The sequence below is a fragment of the Podarcis raffonei genome, chromosome 4, assembly GCF_027172205.1.
Source record: "Podarcis raffonei isolate rPodRaf1 chromosome 4, rPodRaf1.pri, whole genome shotgun sequence".
Lineage (NCBI taxonomy): Eukaryota > Metazoa > Chordata > Lepidosauria > Squamata > Lacertidae > Podarcis > Podarcis raffonei.
In genome coordinates, this window is record NC_070605.1 from 15,054,708 (window position 1) to 15,072,658 (window position 17,951).

The following is a 17,951-nucleotide window of genomic DNA, read 5'->3' on the forward strand; positions in this document are numbered from 1 at the left end:
GTCCTTTGGCAGAGCTCTCATCTTCTACATCAGACACAAAAATACCATGCAGGTTTCCACCACAGATCTGGATTCTGAGTTCCACTTGGGACTTCTTAATGGTAACTGTTCTAGGTTCAGGCGTCCTCTTAATGGTGTCTACAGAATTACTGACTGAATTGCGAGGACTGGTGGTTAGAGTGGTCTGTTTGGATGGCGGCGTCATGGTCCCTTCATCCTGTTCGCTCACAGTATCAATTATGGAATTGGTGCAAGCCAAAAAGGCTGTAAACTCCTGGGTCTAGCCAATAAAACTCAGGAGCCTGGAGGAGATAAGTCCAGCCATTTATTACTTTCGGTTCAGCAGGTAATCCAATAAAATCTAACCAACCCTCCCAACCTCCTGGGGGGGTTATTTATAAGTTTTTTTCACAAAGAATTTCAATTTCCTCCAATCATATGCACAGAAACATTTTCCCATTACCTTGTTCCGGAAAGCAACTAGCTGTTGCTGGCCAGAAATGCACGAGGCATGCTTTTGCTGACAGAGCTTTAATTCATGGTGCCTGCATGGTCTTCATATGAATACACTGTGTTATACCAAGCTATTGTGCTTTGTGAGCCTGCGTGTATTGCGATAAAAGTTTCAGCTTCTTTCTGCCCCATGGGGGGGGGGGGGAGGCAACTTGCAAAGCAAAATGCTTTTCTCAGCAGTTTCAAAGCTTCAGCAGTTTCTTAACATTTTCTTAAAGCTGTAGGGGCCACACTGGGGAGCAAACCATTGTCTTTCTGTTTGTGAAAATCGTCACAAACAGGGCAATCTTATACATGCCTACTCAGAAGAAAGCCCTGTTGTGTTCAAACGCTTCGATGGGATTTACTCCCAGGCAAGCGCTTGCTTGCAGCCTTAATTGAATTGTCACAGATTGCACTTTTAGCATTATGGAAAGAAGATCTGTGTCTGTTGTAAATAAAAATTGCCCTTTTCCCTTATGGGGTATCCAAGAGTCCATATAGAGTCCTTACATAGGTTCCCTATTGGTAGGAGAGAATAACAGAGGCCAACCAGAGAATATTGAGAAGCAAAGCAGCTAGTAAGCCTGATCTTTATTGATCTGTTGCAACAGGGTGCTCCCCTCACACGCAGGAAAGGAGGACCCAGAAAAATGGTGTGCAAGGCCTTATAAAGACTTTTGAAATTCCCATCCTGTAGATCAGGACCACCCCCAGAAACATCATACATACATCACAGAAGGGGTGTAACCTAAGACCGCCCCTCAGATACATCATACCTACATCATAGAAAAGGCGGTCTAAACAGAAATTTAAATGTTGTTTATCTCTTGTCCTTGTTTATCTCCTGTCTGGCAGGTTACCGTACTTGATTGGATTTCCTGTGTAGCCTGGCCAGTCTTTTGTAATGATAAATACTTAGTTCCTGGGCCAAGTCACAGGCTCACACCCTATTCATATCTTAAATGTGTCCTTAAGACAGAATTTGTGAGGAAAGAGACAATGGGGAGGCTTTTCCAGTTTGACCTTGCAGAGAAAACATTTGCTCAGTTTAGGAATCAAAATGGTTCCAGCTTGGCCTTCCCGTGCTGATTGGTGCACTTATGAACATTACCATATATCTAAGACCATAAAATTCCTATCACAGTCTTTTACAGCTGTGGAGTGAAGCTTCTCCCATCTCACCATTTCTACACAAAATGGGGGAAGGGATGACCTGCTGATCTCTGCCTTACAGCTCAACTCTGCACATGCATAGGATTACCAGTGCCGGATTTCCCAAAATACTACTTCTTCATTGTATTTCACTATTAATATACTTCTTAATTGTATTTCAGTTCAACAATTACTTTGATAAAATACATATTTTGTTATGTGCAAATGACTTTAGATACCTATTAGGTCCATAAATTACCATATAGTATATATTCAAGACAAAAAACAGCATCAATTTGTTGTTGACAAAGGATAGCTGGACATCTAAAGGGCCCCATTCCCTTCAGTAGCTTAGGGCCTCATCAAACCTAAATCCGGCTTTGGTTACAGCAGATGTGGGGAACCTTTGGCCCTCTAGAGTTCCTGAACTACAACTCCCATCATCTCTGTCAATTTGCCATGCTTGCTGGGGCTCACGTGAGTTGTAGTTTATAACAATCTCCAGCGGGACTTGATTGACATGAATGGGACGTGAATTGTGGATAAACACTGTAAGTATTTTATTAAAGGTCCTGAAAATTGTGGCTCTTGGGGGCGAGGGGAGAGTGTCCTTTGGCAAAACCAGAACCCACAGTACAGTCATACCTCAGTTGAAGTAGCTTCGGGATAAGTATTTTTGGGTTGCGTGCTCCGGCGACCCAGAAGTAACGGAGCGCGTTACTTCCGGGTTTCACTGCTCGCGCATGCCAAGACAGTCAAAATGACATCACGCGCATGTGTGGCGCATCACGACCCGCGCACGCGGAGGTTGCGTTCGCTTCTGGATACGAACGGGGCTCCAGAACGGATCCCGTTCGCATCCAGAGGTACCACTGTACTGTCATATTAATATGGTGGGATTTTTTGGTGGCGATGTTTTTAATTGGTTTTATTGTTATGCGACCAAAAAGAAAGAAACATTCCCAAAGGAAAGCCATTTGAAAGCGGTGCAAACAGGGCTGGATTTACGTATAAGCTAAACAAGCTATAGCTTAGGGCCCCACTCTCTTGCCACCCCCATTACGAGTCTTTGTAAATTGTGTTTCTAAAGGAACTTTTGTTATTGCCAAATACCAATGTGCTTGCATATTTAAGTTTGTTATGAATAAAAAAATCATTTCAAGTTAGAGCTTAATAATTATTTCACTATTACTATACTTAATTGCATTTCACTATTAATATACTACTTCTTAATTGTATTTCAGTCCAACAACTACTTTGATAAAATACATATTTTGTTATGTGCAAATACCTATTAGGTCCACAAATTACCATATAGCATGTATTCAACACAAAAACAGTGACAGTTTGTTGTTGACAAAGGACTACTGGACATATAAAGGGCCCCATTACCTTCAGTAGCTTAGGGCCTCATCAAACTTAAATCCGGCCCTGGGTGCAAGGCCGCTTTAAAAGAACGTCGTGCGGACGTGACCCGCCAAGCACGCGCAAAAAAATAAAATACTGTAAATGAAAATCACACCCAGTTCCCAGAAGCGCGCGCGCCCTCTAACGGCCAACGGCCACCCTCTCCTCTCCCTCCCCTACGTCACTGCACGCTCTTCTCTTTCTGCCGCGCGCATCGCGCCCGCGCTCTCTGTTAAACTTTTTACGACGCCAAGGGGCGGGTGGAAAGCCGGTCGCGCTTTGCGGCGGAGCGGTTAAGCTCCAATAAACGCTCTCTCGCGCCTCCCTCGCCCCGCCCCCTTCCTCGCGTGCGCCTCCGTCTCCTCTCTCCGCCCCCACCTGGCCGTTCGCGACACCGCCTCCGCCGCGCTTTACGGCCGCGGGGATGAGGGGCGGGGAAAATGTCTGAGCGGCGGAGAGGAGGCGGAGGCAGAGGAGAGGCGGCCTCGGAGGCGGCAACGGCGGGGCCAGCAGCATCGTCCGCGGGGGTGGCGGCGGCGACGGCGGGAGCGGAGATGCCGGCGAAGAAGCAGAAGCTGAGCAGCGACGAGAACAGCAACCCGGGGGACCTGTCCGGCGACGAGAACGTGAGCGGGGGGCCCTGAGATAGGAATACACCCCTCTCTCAGGCTTGGGGCCTAGCGCGTCTCTTAGCAACGCGGGGGGGGGGCTGGTGGTCTTCTCCCCTCCCTCCTGAGAGGGGGAGCCTGAGGTCATGGCTGTCCTGTTTATAATTTTCATTATTAATTTACTTATGTATATGCCTTTATTTTCCAAGGAGTTCAGGGTGGTGCACATGGTTCCCCACCTCCCCATTTTTAGGTTAGGCTAAGAGCGGGTGACTGGCTCCAAGGTCACTCAGCGAGCTTCGTGGATGAGTAGGGATTTGAACCCAGGTCCTAGCCAGGCACTCTTCACTCTTCACCACACTGAGGCTCCCTTAGGGCAAGTGTGGGGGAGCCTCCAGCTATTGCTGAACTGCAACTCCCATCATAGAGTTGTAGACATAGCTGGCAACGTTTCCCTTTTTTAAAGGGAAATTCTCTTATTCTGAATAAGATTCCTCGCAAGAAAAGGGAAACGTTGACAGCTGTGGTTGTAGAGGTGGAAGGGACCCCAAGGGTCATCTAGTCCAACCCCCGGCAATGCAGGAGTCATCAGTTTAAAGCATCCATGATAGATGGCCACTCAGCCTCTGCTTACCTTCAAGGAAGGAGAGTCCACAATCTCCTGAGGGGGTTTCTGGGGCTGTTGGGAGTTGTGGTTCAAGGGCTGGAGGGTCCCATCCCCCCCACTGCAAGGCAGCCTCCCCCCTCAAACCTGCTGCCCTGAAGGTGGGTTTGCAACCTCTTCCTAGACCTTAATCCTCTTTGGGGTGCCTCACGGGAAGCAATTCATAAATGAAATTGATGGTGATCTCCCTCTGGCCCTGGGAGCAGTGGTAAGGAAGGATGGGAGCTGTAGCCCACCAGCTTTTGGAGCCAGGTGGAAGAAAGCAGGTTTAAAGGTGACAGGTCTGTACAGCTGCAGTCATTCCTGACCCATGCTGGCTGGGGCTGATTGGGGCTTTGGGAGGCCACAGCATCTAGTGGGGTTCTCTTGATTATACAGTACATTGCAGCTGTTTGGAACCGATATTGTTCATATGCAGGTGGTTAGCCTGTGTGTGGGATGCTATTGCTCTAGGCTTTTACGCTGCAGGTGGTGGAGTGCTTGTTCATGAGAAGAAATCAAAGGAGGACCCCTTTGCATCTAGATAGCTAGGGTGCCCAGAAGAATTTTAATGTAGAACAGTTTCCTCCTGGAACCTAGGCTTCTATATTTGCCATCTTTCTACACTTGCTTTTATAAATGGAACATTAGAATGAGTTAGAGAGAGAGTTGGGCTATAATACTTTCCCCTGATTATATTTAGGCTTCTGTGTTAGCCGTCTTCTCTGTATCCACTCCAGTTATCTGCACATAGAAAGCTAGCATGTCAGGGATAAAGCTAGTCTATAACTCTTCTCACTGACTTGCTAGCTTTCTCTGTGGAAGGAAATTTGTTTCTGAATGAAAGAGATGGGTAGGCAAAATAATTTTCAGTGGCATCTTAAGTTTCTACCTATGTCATCTCTGTTTTAAAAAGAAAGAAAGTAAAGCTGATGATTCTCTGCTTTTAGGAAACCAGCAAATTGGCAAGAACTCAGGTTAGATACCCCTTATTTGACATCTACTTAGGTTTTCACTAATATCCCAGGATTCACCAACCAGAGCTTGGCACAAAAGCCATACACTTGGATTTAATAAGTTTAAGCACAGGAGTTTGCTTTGAGACCCTGAACTGAATGGAGCTCGCAGTCCTTCAAGACAAAAAACTATTTCTGCTTACTGCAAGCTTTTTTTATTTCAGTGGAATAATTTAGGAGCAGTTGGGGGAAATAATTGTTGCTGCTATTGTTTAAAACAGCTGGGGATCAGAAATCCTTGGCAATCTGTGGCAAATGACAAATAGATCTGCCCACTCATTCTCTAAATGTGTGAATTATCTTGCCTATTGTCGTTGAATACTTTTAGTCGCTCAGTATCCTCTATTTCTGAATAAGGTTGCCTCATTGTTCTGAAGTAGGTGGAGGATCTTCCACTTAGTAAGTTAGCTTTTTTGCTGTGAATGTGGGTCTTGATCTGTTTTGAAAACCAACCTTCTTTATGCTTTCAGGATGATGCTGTTAGCATAGAGAGTGGTACTAACACTGAACGCCCTGACACCCCTACAAACACCCCCAATGCTCCAGGAAGAAAAAGCTGGGGGAAAGGAAAATGGAAGTCAAAGAAATGCAAATACTCCTTCAAATGTGTAAACAGCCTCAAGGTATTTTGTCAGCAGATATCTCATTAGAATGAAAATTGCTTGCTGCCTTTATACAGTGGTACCTTGGGTTACAGACGCTTCAGGTTACAGACTCCACTAACCCAGAAATAGTACCTTTCTCATTCTTTGCTTCAGGATGAGAACAGATTGTGTGGTGGTGGCGCGGCAGCAGCGGGAGGCCCCATTAGCTAAAGTGGTATCTCAGGTTAAGAACTGTTTCAGGTTAAGAACGGACCTCTAGAACGAATTAAGTTCTTAACCTGAGGTACCACTGTAACAGTGTTTTGCACTTCAGTGATCCAAATAACTTATTTACTGAATCAGAACGAGGCATCTTTGAACTGGCATTCTTTTTCAAACAGCAGTCGGGTGGTGGTTCTGGGCAGTCCATAAGGAAGATCTTGTGTTCAGGAAAATGCTGCCTCAGAACAGGCTTCTTGTACTTTACATGACAACTAGCTGTGGATAGATACATTCTCCATGTAAGCTAGTGGCCCTGCCACCTAAGCACACTTAACCAGGTCGTATGAGGTGGAAATCAGAAGCAGTTTTAGAGAAATTTAAAGTATGGGTAACATCGCAACACACACACACATTTAACTTGTGTGCATTCAGCTTTACACACTTGGCAAAAAAACTATAAAAATTAAAAAGTGGGTGGGCGTCCAGAGGAAAAGACATTGGCCATCCTACTCACCATTGAACCCAATGTGTTTTGATTATATGTGATTTTGGCTTTATGTGCTATGTCTGGAACTTAACCCCCACCTAAGTTGAAAGTTGCCTATATATTATTTGTAATATAATAATAACTCTTTCTGTGGCAGCAGGTAAGTTAGATCATGGACACATCCTGCAGATAGTAATCACTATCATGTTGATGCTGTTTTTCAGCATTGCAGTCCTTTAAAGCTTAAAGCAGTGTTTTCTCTCAGATCAGTCCAAAACTCCTATTCTAAATGTTCTTTGCGTGCTTTTGTACATGTTTCACCTTGTTGCCTTTAGTTGAAGTTTGTACCACAGGAAAGCAAGATATGTTTTAACAAATAACAGGAAACTGAAGGGTGTAGTCTCTCTTTTCGGGTGGCTAAGATCAGCCACTGAAGGTGAAGGCCGACTTTTTTTGAAATAGAAGTATAGGCCTGGAGACCTTTGAAAATATAATAACAAAACAGTTACAGCACATGTCTGTCTTGGGGAGAAGGCATTTAGCAGGAAAAAAATTAGCAAAAGTTTTATTTTCAAAAGGTTATCGAAAGTCTGTGGTGTTGTTTGTAGATTGCTATATTTGTTATAGCATATCCTACTACGTGCTCTGATCCTTTTAATTGGTGGTGTGGGAATTTATGCTTGAGCCCTTTACACATGTAAAATGTGTTCTTCCGTCAGGGCAGCCTTCCCCAACCTGGTTCCCCCCAGATGTTTTCGACTCCCAACTACCATCTGTGCCAATCAGCATGGCCAGTGATCAGGGATGGAGCTGTAGTCCAAATATTTGGAGGGGGCCAGGTTGTGGAAGGTTGCACTAAGCTGTTCCCTACAACTCACCGTAAAACATTGTGAGAAGGGTTACATACTTGTTTTCATTAAGGCTGGATAAATTGTATGCTGTGTATGTTGCTGAGTTATTTAAAATTTGACATGATATTTGGAATCCTTGAAATGTCAGTATTTATAGATTTATTCTTTAATACTGTACTCCTGCCTGCTCCCAGTTCCTAGCGTCATAAATTGGAATAAGACTTCAAGTGAGATTGGAAAGGCAATGCTCTTGTTTAGTTTCTTTTCCTACCAGTTGTTGAGCCCTATTTTTCCATTTCTATCCTAGTCCATGCTCATAACTTCAGTTGGAAAACTCAAAACTTGGAAGGAAAATTGTGCCGTTTATTTATTATGACATTTATTATACACCCTTCACCAGCAAGTCCTACAGTGGGTTAATTAACATGTATACCTAGGTTTCTTGGAGTAGGCTGGACACAATCCGATTCTGGCAGGCATTGCTTTCATGAATGGCTTACTAATAGTAGAGTTGTCCTATGGGCAACATTCCTTCCTCTCAATCTCTAAGGTTTGTTCAAAAAAATTCTGCTAATGCAGACAAGTCACCTTAGCCTAGTTGGTGTTGGTGACATAGTGTTGCCACCAAAAATAGCTTCCTTGTACCACTTGGAAATACTTCCCTATGATATCGTGCAGTATGTTTCTGCTCCCACATTCTACATCAGGGTTGGGGACCCTGTGACCAAGTAGGACCATGTAGATGTGTTTGGACTGCATCTCCCATGATCCCTGATTATTGGCCACCCTGGCTGGGGCTGATGGGAGTGATAACATTGCAACCTGGGTAAGTGTTCCAAAGTGGTACTGATGACAGGGAGAGAGGTCATCATTGGAAGGCTGTTTTTTTCAGCAGCATCCCCATAGTGCACATAATGTGTACTTCTCCCCTGAAAAGAAATGTCCTTAATATAAATTATTAAATGCATTTGTCTTCTTTTGTTTTGAAGCCAATTCTTCTTACACCTTTTTCGTTTCCAGGAAGACCATAGTCTGCCATTGTTTGGGGTACAGTTTAACTGGCACAGCAAGGAAGGCGATCCCCTGGTGTTTGCTACCGTTGGCAGTAACAGAGTGAGTGACATGTTGAAACTTATTTTACATTTCACTTATTTACTGCTTTCCAAGATCTTGCTTCCTTTTCCTAACGTTGAAATATGTCTTGCAGGTTTTTTCCAAACTCTAGGCATTATTTCTGATCCCAAGAACCAAATTAAACAGTTTTGTGATGCGGTACGATAGTAATAGTGCAAAGGTAGTTGCAGATGGCCACAGTCCTAGATAAGCATATACATGGGTTTGCTAGGAACACTTCCAGTTGGAGGTGTGTTGAGAATGCTCATACTCAGTTGAGTATAAAAGTTGGGTTTGAAAGGAAAAATCGCGTGTCTGTCCATTGGGTGTGCAGCTGAAGTAAAATGTCAAAATCCTGCTTTTAAAAATGCCCCCCCCCGCCTGCCTGACAGCATATTTAAACACCTCAAAAGAGACATTTGCAATCTGCTCAAGTAGTGCGATGTCAATAAGTAGTAGGTGAAAAAAACTACATAAGCCTTGAAACAGTTAGCTTCCTGCAGCTACTGCTATAATCAAGCACTCCTCTCAAAGGTAGTTGTTTTCACGACTGGTAATAACTGCTCATTTTAACTAAATAACTTCCAGCAAATTTTTTTTAAAAAAATTCTGTAACTAGACTTCATATATCGGAGGTAGCATAGGAACCTGAGACCCATTCACTGTGGACATAAGAGAAGGTTGTGTGGTTTGAACAGGCCTGAGGATGACTTAAGGAAATTGCTGAACTGGTGATATATTAGGAATGCACACAGATGAAGTCATCATGGTCCTCTCAATCAGTGCTAGTGCCCTTTGGGACTGGTAGAGTGGAAGGTAGGGAAACCAACAGTAGGTAGAACCCAAGTCAGTGACAGGTGCAGCCAATGCAAACCCAAGCTAACTAATTCTACTTTTGTCTCCATCTGGCTCTTCTGCTCAGTTCTGCAAGGGCAATACCAGGGGTCAGCAACCCGCGGCTCTGGAGCCGCATGTGGCTCTTTTACACCTTTACCGTGGCTTCGGGGCGGATACTAGCGAGGGGAGGAGGCGCATTGTGTGCCCCGACACTCCCCACTGTTTTAAATGTCGCAATGGTTTTGCGGCTCCCAGTTTTTTTTTCTTTGGTCCAAGTGGCTCTTTTTGTCTTAAAGGTTGCAGACCCCTGGGCAATACTGAAACTGAGGAGGGGGAAGCTCACAATTAGGGCCACCCCTTTGACTGGCTGCAAGTAGGGAGGAAAGGCAGGCAGGTGAGGGCTGGCTGCAGGCAGAATGAGGTTGGTGGAGCAGCAGTGCTCCATTTGCCCTAATGGACCAGCCTCCATCGCTCTCAGTAGAAGTGGATGGAAACTTGAATATTATATGACTAATTCTATACACTGTGTAGAATTGTTCAGCTGTGGGAATCGGGAACTCTCTAATTTCTTGTGCTTTATCCACCTCCAGGTTACTTTATATGAATGCCATTCGCAAGGAGAAATACGGTTGCTACAGTCTTACGTGGATGCCGATGTATCCTTTACTAGGTCTTTGTTTCTAGGGCTGGTTTGAGAATGGTTTCATAGCTTTCCCTGCTTAATGAGAACGCAGTTAAAGAAACACTTTGCAAGACTAACTTCAGTTAATATGGTGAAAGTAAATGATATCCTTCCATGTCAAATTTTGGAGTTCTTTGCAGAATGGTCCCTTCCAGGCCAGTGGTTTCTGAGTTTTCCCATTGATGGGTTGCTCCAAACCATTCTCTGCACTTTCACATAAGCCCAGTAGGGAGCAGCACTTGGCTTTCTGCTTTGTGAACTGTAGGCTACTTCGTTTATGTTTAAATATTTTTGGTTAAATATCTGGTGGGCAGTGGGACATTCCACAGGTGCATGTCTAGCCCTTAACTGCACACTTCAGGCAGATGAAAACTTTTATACTTGTGCATGGACCTATGATAGCAATACAAGCCACCCCCTTCTGGCTGTGGCTGGATCAAGGGGCATTATTAGGATAATAAATCCCATTACAATGCAGTGCATAAAGGTGAGTTGGTCCAAGATGTAAATATTAATGCTCAAAATCGATTCTAACATTTTGATTCAAAAAATACAGAGATGTGGAGGGAATAACCTGACCTCTGAATTCTGTTGTAGCATTATGTGGGCCATGGCAACGCAATCAACGAATTGAAATTTCATCCCAGGGATCCAAATCTTCTCTTGTCTGTGAGCAAAGGTATGGAAGTAGGTTCCTTTTGAATATTTAGGAACGATCTGGTAGTGGGTTAGTTTTGTAAGAGATAAAAGGGGGAAAGGGCGACACCAAAAATGCACACAACATCCCAAATAGGACCTGAAATTGGTGTGGGAAGGAGAATGCATTTTGAAATGTAAACTACCCAACACATTTTCACAAATTAGCTTTCAGTACATATAACAGCATCTTCATATTTTGCCCCCCCCCCTTAATTTAGATTATATATCCATAATATCCAAGAGTGGTTTAGAGCAGTTTAAAAATACAATATCAAAATCACTTAAAAGAGTCTAGAGCATAGGGTGTATCCTTAAAAAAAAATGTATCACAGGTGTCAAAGGTAAAGAGGTGTGTCTTCAGCTAAATACACCTTTGTGTGGAGGGAATTGCACATGGCTATTACTCCCTTCCTAGGTTTCCGCTGTTTGGGCATGGCACTAAACTATGGCTCAGCTACATTATGGGAACAAGCCTTGAGAGGAGGTTGCCGCTGACTTGTTCCTCCCTTATTGTTTTGCTGTGTACTGCGCTGAGCCATGGTTTGGCTTTGCATGTTGTCCGAATATGGGCTCATGGTTTAGCTCTTCAAACCATAGTTAATGGTTTGTCTGAAGAAATCAGCAAGTCCAGGTTCAGACGGCATTAAGCCAAACCATGGCTAACTCAGCACAGCAGCAAAATGATGGAGAAGGGGGGTGGTGAGGCTATGACCCCCAAGCCATGGTTTGCCTTAGCAATACATGTGAACCAAGTCAATAAGTTTTGTATGCAGTTTTGGGGTTGAACAACCTAGTTGATCAGAACATACTATTGCGTTTATTGTGAGATGATGGCATCTAACCTTTCTGTTTCCCCTCCCCTTTTTACTAGATCATGCATTGAGACTGTGGAACATTCAAACAGACACTTTGGTTGCAATATTTGGAGGAGTAGAAGGGCACAGGGATGAAGTTTTAAGTGCCGTAAGTGAAAAACTGTTGTGCAGCTTGAAATTGATCAGTGCTGTCCTACCCCTCCCCAAAGTTTATTTCCCTTCTTTGCTAAACAAATTTTAAATTGTGGTTTGCATTTTAATTATAGGTCAGGAAATGGAAATTTGCTTAATAGGATAGCTAATAACCTGATTTGTATAATCTGGAGGCTTCACTGTTGATTTTATTTTAAACTTGTATGCAAAATTGAAGTTGCTACATTCTGTGTATAGGATTATGACCTCCTTGGTGAAAAAATTATGTCTTGTGGCATGGATCACTCCCTGAAACTCTGGCGAATCAATTCAAAGAGAATGATCAATGCAATCAAAGAGTCCTATGAATACAATCCCAATAAAACCAACAGGTAAGGGCAGCCCCAATCCTAGTGTGATGTTTTCCTCACCCCAGTATATTCTTCAGCTCATCATTGAAATCCTATATCAACACCTTTTGAAACTTGCAAGTGGTTAGATCTTGAAATGAGGCTGTAAATTGCTTGATGTTTTCCCCCTCCCATGACAGGTATGGTCCAGTTGTCATGTCAGTGGTAAATCAAAGGTAAGGATTTACCGTGAACATGCCAGTTTTATTTATTACTTAATTATTTCATAGTTTTGCCCTACCAGTATGCAAGCCATGACCTCTGGCGTAGCATTTTGTCTGAACTAGGAGTTACAGTTTGTTTCTCTCCAAACAAACTGTGATCAGTAAGCCAAGGACAAACCTTAGCTACAGATTGTGGTTTGGTTGGACTGAAATACTGATCCCTGATTTGGACATAGCGATAAGCCCCAGCGGTTGTGGCTTTGAAAATAGGTGAGATGTGTTCATGGTAATGAACTGTGATATGCGAATTAGGGGTGCAAACCTATACAGTGGTACCTTGGTTGCTGAATGAGTTAGTTGTCAAACAAATGGGCTCCTGAATGCAGCAAACCCGGAAGTAAGTCTTTTGGTTTGTGAACGTTTTTAGGAAGCCGAACGTCTGACGCGGCTTCCACTTGAGTGTAGGAAGCTCCTGCAGCCAATCGGAAGCAGCACCTTGGTTTTTGAACAGTTTCAGGAGTCAAATGGACTCCTGGAATGGATTAAGTTTGAGAACCAAGGTACCACTGTATGTGACTATCCAGAATCAAGTTCCATAGTGTTCCGTGGGACTTTACTTCCAGTTAAGTGGATATAGGATTGCAGCTTAAATATCAATTTTCCACTTCCCCCTTTTTTGCAGGACAAGCTCTGCAGTGTTTAAAAAAAATGTATTTTATTGTTTGTTAAGATTCATTGTAAGTTTGAAGGCTTTACTAAGCCATATTAGCATAAATATCCTTAAAAGATTTAGTGGAAACCCTTAAACCATAGTTTTTCAGTTCTGATAGCATGGGAAATGGTGATTTAAAAAATGAATATAGGCTTTGCTGAAGTTGAGTGGGGGAGGGTTAAGTGAGAGTTGAAGAGAGGACATCTAAGAACATGGCTTCTTACATTTGAGTGACCCATATTTTTTTATTTTGGTGGGACGGAAATATAAATTATTCCACCTCTATTGTCATTGCATCCCAAGCTCCTGCAGTTGTGTCTTTCCTCTGCCCAACCGCACTGATCAGATGCATCAACTCTATTCTTTGCAGGCCGTTTGTTTCTCAAAAAATTCACTTTCCTGACTTCTCCACCAGAGATATACATAGAAATTATGTCGACTGTGTGCGATGGCTAGGAGATCTGATACTTTCCAAGGTAGGATGGCTTCAGTTTCAATAATGTCACATTTATGTTTTGATCTCTGAAAATTTAAAAGTTATTTAATTGATGAGAATAGGAGAATTTCAAAATTTACTGAAATGGTATCTTCCTACTATTTTTTAAAAATCCCAATAGCATGCCTCCTCTCCCCACTGTTGATGGCCTAAAGCAGTCTATCTCCTCCACATTTTCGTTTGCAGGATCTGAGTGTGGAAATGTTTTGTGGGTTATATTGAAGCCTTCTTTTCCTTCTGTCCGTAGTCGTGTGAAAATGCCATTGTGTGCTGGAAACCGGGCAAAATGGAAGATGACATAGATAAAATAAAGGCCAGCGAGTCTAATGTGACCATTTTAGGACGATTTGATTACAGTCAGTGCGATATATGGTATATGAGGTTTTCAATGGATTTCTGGCAAAAGGTAAGGGCCAAGGCAGAGATTAAGCAAGGATATTTAAGATTAGTCCAGTGCACAGGTGAAGTTCAGCTGGCACTGTTGCTTCTCATGCATGCTTGAGGCTCCCATATTTTGTAATATATGTACGCGGGTATGCCATATATCATAAAATATGGCTGTTGTGCATAAACCATAATGGGTATTATACTCTTCTATGGGGCCGGTCCATCCGTGAGGCACACTGAGAGTCGCCTAGGCAGTGGAAACCAAGGGGCACTTCCTGGGTTCTGGCGAGATCTCGCGAGAGCTCTTGCAATAACCTGGAAGCCACAGCTGTGTGACCCTGGTAAGCGAGGCTTCAGCAGGTCAGCAAGTGTGGGTGGCAAAACAGGATGGGCTACCCTTCCTCTTCTTTATGCATGGCCCATGTTGCACATGCACAGTGTGGATATTAAGGGATGCAAAAGTAAAATGCCATATTGCTAAAAATAACAGGAGATTATCTTAGACAGCTAGGTTTGTTGGACAATAAGGGAGTTAAAGGTGTCCTGGAGGAGGATATTGTATTCATTCATATATTTTTAGGGCAAAGCCCTCACAAGGTGGCTTACATAATATAGAAATACAGCAGAGGTGAGGGGAACGGTCAGATCAAGGAAAAGTTACTGACCTCTTTGCAGCCATCCTAGGGGAGCAGAGAGCTCATGAGCATGAGACTTGCTTATGCAACTCTAAACCAGCCTTCCCCTACCGTAGCCCCCCAGGTATCTTCGGACTACAGCCTTGCTAATCTCCAAAGAACATAGACAATGATTGGGGATGATGCTGTCTGCCAGCATCTGAGGATGCAAGGCTGGGGAAAGCTTAACTAAACCCTAGTCTATCATTCTTTTGGAACAAAGCCTATTGCCTCCAGAAGTGTAGTAAGGAAGGATACCCTATTTTGATTTCTGTAATTGTCAGAATGTGATGTAGTATCAATTAATTAGTTGCTGAGGGCACCCTTAGTCAATCCACTGCCCACCATATGTTTTGGACAACAGTCTTGACCAGCACAGCTGGAGTCCACCAAGTTGGCAAAGGGATTAGAAATCCGCAAGGTACTTATGGTGCATTATCCTTGAGTTGTCTAGGGAAACTTTTATTCTTGAAAACGAAAGAAAATTATGTTCGCATGTAGAGTGCAATATTGAAACAGTCATTTTCACCACAGCATTTGGCTACATAAATCTTCTGTTCTTTTTTAGATGCTGGCATTGGGCAATCAAGTTGGCAAGCTCTATGTCTGGGACTTAGAAATAGAAGATCCTCATAAGGCCAAGTGAGTGTTTCTGAAGCTTTGCATCACAATTCTTATCAACACTGAAACAGACAAGTCAACCCCTTTACCATAACTTAGGAAGTTGTAATAAAGAAGTACAGGCCATAAGCATGTTTGTCTTCTCAAAGTTTGGATTACAGCTTGCTGCCTTTGTTCTGGGAAGGTAACAGTGTAAGAGACCTGGGCCAGGGTGGGGAATCCTGAACAACTTTGTGTATGATTTTGTATGAACAAAGAGAACATGCACTAATTTCTGACAGACCGGGGGGAGGAGATGGTAACTCCCCCTGCCATAGATCTGTGATTAAGCTTTTTCAGTGTTTGAATTTTTTATAGTTGGGATAGGTGTCTGGGAGAGAAAATCCTGTTTCAGGGTCATACCACTTAATAGGGCACGTGAGGCATCACAAGATGAGATGTGCCTTCATTAAAAACACCCCCTGAATGTGGAAACAAGAATATTGAGAAGCCTCACGTGCTTCTTGTCCATGGATCAGTTTAAAGTGATACAGCCCAGAAAGCTTCCATAAATTAGCATATTTTGGTGTGGGAGAAATGGGATAACGTGATCAGGATGTTGTTTAAAGGGAGGAGGGATGAAGTTAAGAACTGTGCCTGTTGTCTTACATCCTTTTGTTCACATGGTGGTGAATGAAGAGAAATATAACGCTTTATCTCTTTTGATAGGTGTACAACTCTTACTCACCCAAAGTGTGCTGCTGCCATTCGACAAACCAGCTTTAGCAGAGACAGTAGTATCCTTATAGCTGTATGTGACGATGCCAGTATCTGGCGCTGGGACAGGCTCCGATAAGTTACTTACAACTTGAGAATTACAAAATTATGAATTGCTTTTTGTGTCAAGGATAATTAGCTGATTTGGTAGTACTGTAACTGCTTTCAGAGTAGCCCCCCCCCCATCAGTTGAACTTCGCAATGTTTACATTTGGTTTTTGATAACATTGCCTTGTTCAGAAGCTGCTGCTTTTTAATAAAAATATTTTTGTACGTTTGGTTTATTGTCCCATTTCAATTCAGTGTTTGTAGTATGTAAAGTTTCTTTGTACTGTATATATACTTGCTGCTTGTGTTAAGCCATATGTTAAATAAGCTTGTATGAGTATGGGTGTGCCCTACAATTCTGCAGGATGCAAGAAGCACACTGAGTGCAGAATTCCTGAGAAAGTTGTCCTTGATTTTGAAAATGACCATGAAAACATGAAAGTTGTGCAGCATTGCCCACTTGGAACTCTCAGAAGCCAAGAAGGGTGACCGATATAATTTCTTAGTGGCTGGGACAGATACATTTATCCATATGGCCCTCTGCCCTACTCCTTCATGAACAAAAACAAGTAAATTATGCATGTTGGGGAATTTAGCTTTCTTGCTCAGAATTTGAATTTCCTGGGTATGGACTTTTTTTTAATACACACACACACACACCCCTTAATGTTTTGGTCCAGCAAAAGTTTTACTCCCATAATTCCCAGAGACTATACTACTCATACTACTACTCATACCCATCTGATTACCCATCTTACCCATCTTAATTCTCTGTCTCATACCCATCTGATTACAGTAAGCCTGCAATTTGCAAACATTTAATTTGTGCATATTCAGCTTTAAGCGCTTGGCAAAAAATAAAAAGGGATGGGCACCCAGGGGAAAATACATTGGCAAATTCCACCTGTCATTGCATTCAGTGTGTTTTGTCTATATGTGATTTTGGCTTTAGGTGCAATGCCTATGGTGCAAATGCTTTTTTTCAGGCGGGGCGGGGCACATACTCCTAAACATTTTGTGAATCTAAGTTTGGCCTCATTGAGGGGTAGTATTTCAATATGAGTAGGAAAATGTGAGTACAGAAAAAAAGCACTGGATACGGGCATACTGTACTTAGAATGAGAATTGCAGAGTAAGTGAAATAAGAGAAAGTAGTTAATTAACTTGTTGGTAAAAGGAGCCACTGTCTTGGTGTAGAATACCCTGGTACTTATTTAGGATATTTCCATTGCTTCTGAACCCACTTGGCTCCACATCGTGGCTTTAAGAAAATAAATGTTTTTAATACTTAATATTGTTAACAAAAGCAACACAAGGCACAGGCAGACAAACTGAAAACGAAGTTCTTTAGATCCCAAACACCTGCCGAAATAAAATGCTTCATTTAGTGCTTGAAAACTTGCAATGAAGAGGCAAGATGAACCTCCATCACCCTGGTGCTACCACTAAAAAGGCCTTTATTCTCCAGCTGCCTCATCTTTGACAGAAGGGGGAGCAAATGAATTTCAGAGACTTTAGAAGTGTCTTTAACCTTATAAAAACAAGATGTGAATAAAGTGTGTGTGGAATATGTGTAATATATGGAAGCTGTTGGGACAAGATGTAAAAGTATTAAATTTGGTAAAATAAAAACAAAATTAAATATGTGTTAACTTACTCTCTCCCACCTCCCCCAAATCTTCAGATCACTTGCTCACAACAAAAAAATAAGCTGTCACAGAATGGTATACCTAGAACTTCCAAAACAAACATTTGTATTTCTACAAAGGTCTATTTCTTACTGAGGAGGTATTCTTGCCTGGACTCTTACTTTTTCTCAGGTGCAGGCCAGGATCTGCATGGTCTGTGTGGAGAAGCATTGAATCACTTCCTCCAGTAGATCCTTTCCTCCTTGCCATCTAGTTTTCTATCTGCGGGGATATTTGTGCGTGTGTAAAAAT

At 42.7% G+C, this 17,951-nt stretch overlaps 1 protein-coding gene across 1 annotated transcript; it reads left to right on the top strand.

Annotated features, from left to right (window-relative positions):
- The first annotated feature begins 3,479 nt into the window (after window positions 1–3,479).
- Window positions 3,480–16,241, top strand: EED (embryonic ectoderm development). The gene is made up of 12 exons (XM_053385533.1): window positions 3,480–3,680; window positions 5,792–5,944; window positions 8,486–8,578; window positions 10,006–10,071; window positions 10,459–10,584; window positions 10,695–10,776; window positions 11,668–11,759; window positions 12,002–12,135; window positions 13,400–13,505; window positions 13,773–13,931; window positions 15,155–15,228; window positions 15,916–16,241. Exons 1-12 carry the CDS (start codon window positions 3,495–3,497, stop codon window positions 16,040–16,042), a joined length of 1,398 nt encoding a protein of 465 aa, XP_053241508.1. The 5' UTR covers window positions 3,480–3,494; the 3' UTR covers window positions 16,043–16,241.
- The last annotated feature ends 1,710 nt before the right edge of the window (window positions 16,242–17,951 follow it).